Below are 8920 nucleotides of genomic sequence, written 5' to 3'. Positions count from 1 at the left end.
AACAGGCAGTGCCCCCAAAACGGGCAGCACCCCAAAAACAGGCAGTGCCCCTAAAACGGGCAGCACCCCAACACAGGCAGCGCCTCAAAAACAGGCTGCACGCTGAAACGTGCAGCACCTAAAACCAGACAGTGACAGGCAGCACCCCAAACTGGGCAGCGCCCCAAAAACGGTCAGCAACAGGCAGTGACAGGCAGCACCCCAAAAACGGGCAGCTGCCCGCCAACACACTTGTTGCAATCGCCCGAGGAAAGGCACCAGCCCCGTCCTCACAGCCCAGCCCAGGAGAGAGGCGACCCATCACACCCCCTAGCCCTCTTCCCCAGCCAGGACAAACGGCCAAGGAAGGGGGTAACAAATATACTTTTAATAGAAAACAATCAGTTTGGCAATAAACATTAAATAGAATTATGTACCTGAACAGAGATAAGTTAAAAATGGAATTAAAAGGAATAATTTCTTGACCAAAGGGGAAGAAGCATCATTTGGCATGAGCCCCTCCAGGCACCACGCCTCTTCACCCAGGGGCAGGCAGAATTCCTCCAGCCCACCCTGACATCATCGAACAAATCCCAGTGTTTACGGGCTGAAAAGTTTGAGGTTAGGTCTTCACAGCAAGATTTCTTTCACCGCGTAAGAAAACCCGCTTCATCTTTCCTCGAACAGAAGGATAGTGCAAAAGGTTGAGTGAACATACAGCTGGTGGGGTCAGCTAGTTTTTTAGTATTTAGCTGATAAGGATTCAGATTTTTATGTTGCAGATTAAAAATTCATTGCTTTTCCAGATGTTAGTACATGGTATTTTTGCGATTAATTTGTATTACGTTTGAGTGTATAAATAGAGAGAACAACTTTTGAGCAAACTCATTATTTACATATCTCAATCTTAATTTAAATGACCACTATTTCAATTTGCTGAAATTCCTGTCTAATATAAACAAATTTAAAGCTTCTGAATAAATATTGGTGCTAATAGACCTAAGTCAGACTCTTTTGCAGCCCAGTCCTGGACACTTGTAACATGATATTCACTGTAAAATAATCAGTAAAAACATAAAAATGGTCAAATCCAAATGTAAGCTTCTTGTTTTCATGCCACAAACAAACATACCTAACTTAAGAGGCAGAAATGCAGTGCTAAAATTACAGCAGGAAGCTTTAACAGAAAGGATTAAAAAGCAGGGCTATTTACTTTAAAGAGGAATAATCAAACACTTTTGCTCCCTAAAAAAATTTATGCAGATAAATACCAAGATACATAGGTGTTTCTCTACGCTAAGAAAAGGCATTGGCCTAGAATACCTGAAAGTACAGATTCTAGGCAGAAAACTACAAGTTGAAAATAATATCAAATTTAGCTTCAATGGAAATTTTCACAATTATCAGTGTCTATACTGACTATTTGGAATGACACTTCCTTCCTCTCACTGTGCAAAATTCGTATGAGAATGAAAACAAAAGCACTCACTAGCTTGCAGCTTTATCCAGTGACAGGACTCATCTCTACTTGTCTTGTCACCCATGCGGTTGGACATCCACAGAAAGAAATTCAAAATTATATTCTCGCTTCACACATAGATCTTCATGTGGAAGTCAACTCGGTGCACTGCTTTATTTCACTGAAACTTGTAGTATATAGGATTTAAACAGGAATGTCTACTGTGATTTCACTGGGGCAATTTCAAGAACACACCAAAAAGGTTAAATTAAGTAACTGCTGAATCAAAGACTGTATACTGTTGGGTTGTAGTACTGCACAGCAGGAGCAGAACTCCTCTGGAGTTAAGATTCTGTTTACATGGAAATGTCTGGTAATAGAGACAAACTGAAAAAATTAATGTTGTATTGAAAGTTGTGCTATGCAATCCTGCAAGGAGCTAGAAAAAAAAAAAAATTCCCTTGTAAGTTTTACATATACTAGAGCAAACTTTTGATACTGGAGGTTGGTTGCCAATATATACAACTTTCTCCTCATGAGATGAACAGTAATAATGAAAAGGCATCAGAATGGAAGCACATGTATGAGCTACACTAGGGTTAGGCTGCTGGAAACTCACAAACAGGTGAGATGAATGATTTTGTTTCCTCCTACTTTTTGATTAATTACATTTGGAAGCAAAAGGACTTTTTTGTTGTTGGTTTTGCTTAGCTGTTTAGCACTATAATCATCAAATGAAATTAATCACAATCACAACAAATAATGTATAGCAAGGCAAGCGTTAGGACAACAGTGGCATGTTTCACCAACATTCTCCAGAAGCAGCTACTTTGTTCAACATTCTGAATTTAAACAGAATACAAGGATTTCTTTTATGTAGAGCTTTCTTTAAAAAATGGGAACATCACAAAACGAGCAGTTCTTGTCAGCTATAGTCATACTGGATATATGTATATATATATATGGTTCTGCTGATAGGAAGTCTCTTATCTTTGTTCTCACTGAAAAGAACAAAGGCAGCTTTGTAGATGTTTATGAAGGAGGCTGAGAAGGGCATCATCTAGACCAAATAAATCATCCACTGACACTTGCATCCTATTCTTCACATTTGTAATAGGTAGACACAGTATTTAAATAAACTGAACCAACAACTGGCAGTCTGGGACTCTGCTCTTCCTTTCCCAAACTCACTGAATTTAAGGCTCCTTTCAAGCATTTGAACAGGTAAGAATTTTAATGAAGGTTTAAACCTGTCTGCCCAGTCAGATGCTAAAGGATATATAGTCCAGAAAGCTTTAGTGTAACTGTGTTGAATTCTACAGACATCATGGTACTTCAGAACCAAAAACCAGGATAAGTTCATGACAAAAGATAAAAGTAAAGAAATAGACACAAAGGTCTGTGAAAACATCTCCCATTTTGCTGTAGGTGTCCATGGAGCGACTAATCACTTCTGCAGGGATTCCAGACAGTAAAAGAGCTGCAGTTAATACTGTCGTTTTCACCTTCTTCTCACACTAAAAGAAAAAAAAAAAGAGTATTAGGTTAGTCCTTCTGTTATAATCCACTTCTGCTTTACCTGTCACAAATATTGTGCCAATTTCACACACAGCCAGTCACATTCCAAATTCATTGGTAAGAGTAGCAGGTTTGGATTGATTCTCTCCAGACAAGCTCCAGGATTCACAACACTTATCGTAGCTACAGATTCATGCTGTGATGGATCCAAGGGAGCTGAGTGAGAAGCTGGTTAACAATGGGTAAAATTAATCACAGATATCATCCCTACTTCACCCAGGCTGTAAAGTGGGGCTGTGCAGCAGCTTCTGCAGGAGTGGGAAGTTACAGACAAGGGCAACCTGGCTGTATGAAGCAAAGCCAGGCATCCTCTGCTGGCAGGACAGGATTAATCTCTTCACACTACTTGGCAAAAACCAGTTACTTTTCTAACACACACACACAAAAATATTTAGAATTGAAAACTGTTTCTTTCTGTTTTAGTATGACTCAATTTGGCAATTTTATCTGCTGAACTCAGAAATGCCTAAAAGCCCTTTTGAAAGCCGTTCTTCTGTCCTTAAAATGAAGAATCCCAAGGATGCAAAGTGTGGGAGGCAGGAAAAGGTGATAGTAGCTGAAAATGTTGGTAATTTCCAGACACTTGCTGGGTATCTTAATCCAATCTAAATTAAGCTTTCAAGAATCTTTCTAGGTTTCATGAGAGAAAAATGAAGGCTAACAAGCTGATTGACCTCATCTAGGGCTAAGTGCAATAAAATCAAGATGTGGAAAGGAACCACCTCTTTAAATTCTGAAACTGAAGAGCTGATTTTAAAGACAGCAGAAACAAGATCAAAAAGATCTAGCAGATGAGCTGGTGCAAATCTAAGGCTAATTCTAGTCTTTTGTGTTTGGACATGTCACCTTAGAATTACTACTATGAAGTTCAGTTTTCAATGATACGCTTAACTAAAAAAGTACTGCCAATTCATTCTGATTCTCTACAGGTAATCTATTATTCCTTTTAAAATGCAAATTTTCCCTTTCAACTATGGATTGAGCATCATTCAAAGCCACTTTGCACTGTAGACTTGACAAAACCATCACCCAAACAAATAGTTCAGCACAATTAACTGGTCTAAATACATAAAGGAAGTGATACAGCAAATCTTGCTAATAAGCCTCAAGCTGCACACACAAATAAATGTCTCATTTCAAGCTGCCATTCAAACTGATACTAGCAATGGAATGCAGGGCCCTTAAAACCCAAGGGCTGTCTCATTTTTTAATGAACACCTTCCCAGATTTCCTCCAGGTATCACATACAAAACAGCTGCTGACAGAGCAAATTAACCACAGAAGAGCATGGTCTAAGAGAAAAGCAAGTTTCCTAAAGACATGAAAGAACTACCCGGCTTTCCTCGTCAGATGCTTTTAATTAGGCTACAGCTAAACAAGTTACTAGAAAAGATTTGTACTAAATCTGGAAAGATTAGAAACTAGTATCAATTATGAGCATTTGATAACTCTCAATTCTACAGTTTAAAACAAGGGAATAATACTTCACATGCATTGGTCCTAAAACAATACAATCTAAGCACAAGTTTAAATTTAAAACATTTCAAATTAATCTTATTCTAAAAAAATACTTTACCTTTGGAAAGTACTTGGACAGTCCCATGTAAGCAAGTTGTAGAGTAAGAAATGGTGCAAATATTGACTGAAGAAACAGAAAAGAATATACGAAAATTAACTTGGTCATAGTAAGTAATAGCTAAGAAAACAAAGAAATTGAATGCTTTCCCAAGTCATAAAAGAAAATTAGGTAGGTAAAAAAATAATTTGTGAACAACAGCAATAGTATTTATGAATACTACAAGCCTAATTAGACAAGTTAAATGTCAAAAATAAGGTTCTGCCTTATTTTCCTTGAGCCTAAAACCCTCAAATCGCAGCAGCATACAGCAGTGTGTAAAAATGAGTGGAGTGATCCAGGAGGTGGCAGGCTGCACCAGCCACACGCCTCTGGAGTACTGAGGAACTGCTTTTTTCAGAAGATTGATAAATGAGTAGGATCTGCTTATCTTAGGAAAACTATTGTTATTCTTACCCTGTTATTCTTTTGTAGACTTCGAACTAGAAAAGCAGTTGACTCACGCTCACAAAGATGGGAATAACCTTGCAGGGGACTCAAGCTGCAGCAACTGTTCCAGTGCTTCTGCTCCTCAAACACTATGGACCAGTGCGCTACTCTCAGATGTTATACAGAGGCTATGTTAGGTAACACCATTTCAAAGAATTCAGAGGTTGGATTTTTTTTTAATGTTTAATACAGTTGTCAGAAACGTATAGTTTCTTAAGTTCCCAACTCAGTTATTACTGACAGCCTTCAGCCCTAGATAAAGGGTACTTCACGGTAGGCTTGCAGTAAACTAGCAAAACAGAATAGGACTGTTTATTTTCCTGAACTCACCAGGTACTTGCACACAAAAGCCCTGACTGCGATGGCGAGCAAAGCACATCCCACCAATCTAAAAATGCGGAAAGAGTCAAACTCCTCCACTGCATTCCCATTCTCTTGGCTTGGCTTCTCATGCATCAGCTGGTTCCTCAGCTTCAGAGCTTCATCAAACCTGGATAAGTACTGGTCTAATCCATGTCTAGGTGGCCGTGGTGCAGCTTCAGATGGCAGTTCCCCTCTGTTACGGTGACGCAGTTCACTTGTACCCTCATTGACAAGCTCTGGAGTTTTACTGAACAAGTCCTTATCCCCTTTGAGGTCTAACATGCTGCCTGCATGGTCAGCCGTGCCTGCCATGTTACAGACAGAATCACCAAGCACAATTCGCTTGGAAACGGAAGGAATGGGAAGGGAGTTTGATTTATCTTGTTCGTGATGAAGCTTTGATTCTGTGTGACTTTCATCATCTAAAGAAGAGGGGAAAAAAAAAAAAAAAAAAAGTTATGCACACCAGGTACATGAAACAATACTTTAACCGTACTGGATTGGGATCCTGACTTGATGTCTCCACTTCCAAAGTGAAAAGACAGATTTATGATTAATAAATGTGCTAATTGTTAATCACAAACCCATCTGACACACCTGAACACAAGCAATCCCATTTTAAAAAGGAATAGGCTCAGCTGATGCACAACCTGCTTGCATATCAAAGGAAAGGTTTACACTCAGGTTACACCACAGATTCCGGTAACGAAAAGGGAAGGACACACAACAGACCAGACTGAAAATGCTCATCAACTTCACCAGAATTATACTTTTAGGCTCCCCTCCACCAGCCTATAAAGAACCCAACATGTACCACATGCATTGCACGGCAGTCTTTAGAAATGGGGCAGACACGAAACAGAAAGCTGTGCAACAGAAGTGGGAATTTGAAGCTGTCAGTCAGCAATGGAGAAATGGAAACACTGGACTTCCTTAAGCAAACATTGTATGTGCAAGAGGAAAGATGCTCCAAATACATGGAGCAACATAAAAAAAGACAGAATATTTACAGAAAGTGAATCACACAGAAGGAGCATTAAAGACTGACAAATAAGCAGACAATAGAAGTGTACTTTGGCTTGTTCTTCCCCACTGTCAGAGGCAAAGCAGTGTCAACCCCCATTTTGCAGTGAAAGACGTGATGCCAGAGAACAAAACCAAACCAAGAAGCATGCAGAACAGGTCTGGTCCTACTGGATAGGAAGGACCAACTCTTAAGGAGTATTTTTCAGTATTAAAGGAGACTGATTTATGGCTTATGGGCAATAAACCAAAATCAGAGAACTGTCTGACAACACAGCTTTCTCAAAGTACATACAGAAATATAAACGGCCTACCTATGAAACCGCAAGAAAATTCTGCCTGCCAACCGCAAACACCCAATAACTGCTCATTATCCAAATGCAAGAAAACTTTGATTTAAAAAACACAGCTATGAAAGCAAGCAGTTACTGAATGAAAATGCGGGGGAGGCTGATTGTTTCTTCAACTGAGAAAAACTACTTGAAGTGACAGCTTGTCTACTCGCTATGTAAGAACAGCAACAGGCCCCAAGACCCGATTTCAGCACGTTTCTGATGACACATGTATTTTATCCGCGGGCCTCTCGAGGACCAGCGAAGGTCGTGCTTCACTGAAAGGCCGCACCAGAGCCGCTCCCGTCCCACGAGGAGCCCGCAGGGAGCGGTTACAGCAGAAGGAAGCCGCGGCCGGACACTGCGGCCAGCCCCGCGGCCGGGAGCCCTCACGCCGCCGCCGCAGCCCCGCCGCCTCCCGCCACAAGGCTCACCCTTGCCCGCCGCGGGCCGGTGGAAGCCCATGATGCGGTTGATCCGCTCCTCCGAGTTCATCAGCAGCTTCCTCCGCCGCAGCTCGGCTCGGCGCTGGGAGGCCGAGAGGCCGGCGGGTGCCCCCAGGGCCGCCGCTGCCGCCCCGCCGCCCTCCTCCATCCCCGCCAGGAAAGGCCGCGGCGTTTCCCTCAGCGCCGCACAATGGGGCCGCCCGGCCTCAGCGCGCAGGCGCCCGCCTCCCGCCACCCAGCCGCTGAAGCAAGCGCCGCCACCTTGCTTCAGGGCAGGAAAACAGCGGGCCGCGCAGCGGGAGCGGCCTTGGCGCGCCGTGCTCGCTGAGGGAGGGCGCCCTCACTGAAGATGGCCGCTCCGGCCTCGGAAGTGACGTCGCGAGAGGCAAGGGTGACCGCGCCGTGAAGGGGCGATGGCGGCTCCCGCTGGCTGAGTGGGAGGCGGGGTAGCGGGAGGGTTCCTGCCAGGTGAAGGGGAGAGGCTGGATATGGGAAAAACACCCCGGTTGCGACGTGACTTAGGTCGCGGGTGCCAGCTCCTGCCATCATTTGCTTAAAATTCTGATGTCTGTAAACCTGGGAAAGCCACTTTCCGTGCGGTGAGGCGACTCTGCTTGACACTTCAGTATAAAAGCTAGCCCAGGATGGTAACATTTTCCTTACCCTGCGGATCTGAAAGCAGTGTTCTGTGTAGAAACTTATACTCTAAGTGAACGTTTATGTTTCTAACCAAAGTAGTAGTTACCTAACACTCCATAACTAGAAAAGCGACAAAGTTAGAATTGTGATCATACAAAAGCAGCAGAATATCAGATGTATTCACAAGGTTAAGTGCACAGAGCTGTTTCATTTCTAGCCCCATCTGTGCTCCTCAGAAGAGATCACTGCACAGAGGAGCCCACTGCCAGGTTTTGAGATTTTTCTGTTGGAAAAGCTGAATTTAGGAAGTTAATTTGTCACCTCTGAGCACACTCCAAACAGGCAAAGAGAATATGCTGTTTGCTGGCACTCCAATACACAGATGTTTTTACACATCCATGAAAGGAGTACACAGTGTAGGGAAAAGCCTCGTAGGGGACTGTTAGGCAGCACAGGTCAGCTTCTGAAATCGTATTCCCAGTGTAGTGTCACTGCACTGCTGGTAACACAGTAAGCAGCTGAAGAGATTGACTATGCATACTGCAGAAAAAAACCCAAGGGAACAAGGACCTCTTGCAGATTTCAGAATTACCGTAACATCATAAACCAGGGACCATCTTTGGTTCTTTCTAGCAAGAAAGAGTTGGCATAATATTAATATTTATGTACAACAAAGTCCATCACATCTCTACTTGCATCGCAAAGTGATAAAACTGGGCCACAGTACTCTTCCCTCAGCTGAACATTCACATAGCTAAGAGGCATAGCAAAAGTACCTGAAAGGCAAACCAAATTGAAGACAGGGACATGGATACTTTCTATCAATACTTCAAACTAATTACCTTCAACATCCTTGACAACAAATGACTTGCACTCCTTAACTGACAGACTGCGCCACAGGCTCTTCCATGAGAAGCAGTACACGGCGTCAAGATCCTGTATTTGGGAGTTCCAAAGACGGGTGCTAGCATGGCTGCCCATGGAACGCCGAGCCCAGCCAGAGCGGTGAAATTCAGCAGCAGCAGGACAGAATGAT

General features: G+C 42.7%; 1 protein-coding gene across 1 annotated transcript; it reads right to left on the bottom strand.

The window, feature by feature from the left end:
• Positions 1–345: 345 nt before the first annotated feature.
• On the bottom strand, positions 346–7457 carry CAMLG (calcium modulating ligand). The gene is made up of 4 exons (XM_042790384.1): positions 7234–7457; positions 5412–5866; positions 4593–4658; positions 346–2955 (listed from the first exon to the last, which is right to left on the bottom strand). The coding sequence occupies exons 1-4, from the start codon at positions 7391–7393 to the stop codon at positions 2764–2766; spliced, it is 873 nt and encodes a 290-aa protein (XP_042646318.1). The 5' UTR covers positions 7394–7457; the 3' UTR covers positions 346–2763.
• Between the last annotated feature and the right edge of the window lie 1463 nt (positions 7458–8920).

The sequence above is a fragment of the Tyto alba genome, unplaced genomic scaffold (assembly GCF_018691265.1).
Source record: "Tyto alba isolate M040663 unplaced genomic scaffold, T.alba_DEE_v4.0 Super-Scaffold_17, whole genome shotgun sequence".
NCBI lineage: Eukaryota > Metazoa > Chordata > Aves > Strigiformes > Tytonidae > Tyto > Tyto alba.
Note: the sequence above shows the minus strand (reverse complement) of the source record. Positions and strands in the feature narration are given on the sequence as shown.

Bases quoted from the DNA above. Each gene is read 5' to 3' on its own strand.
- CAMLG (XM_042790384.1), bottom strand. From the start codon at position 7,393: ATGGAGGAGGGCGGCGGGGCGGCAGCGGCGGCCCTGGGGGCACCCGCC. The intron at 5,867-7,233 runs GTGAGCCTTGTG...CCTCTTCTTTAG, and splicing joins CCGGCCCGCGGCGGGCAAGG to ATGATGAAAGTCACACAGAA. The intron at 2,956-4,592 runs GTAAAGTATTTT...TTTTTCTTTTAG, and splicing joins TGTCCAAGTACTTTCCAAAG to TGTGAGAAGAAGGTGAAAAC.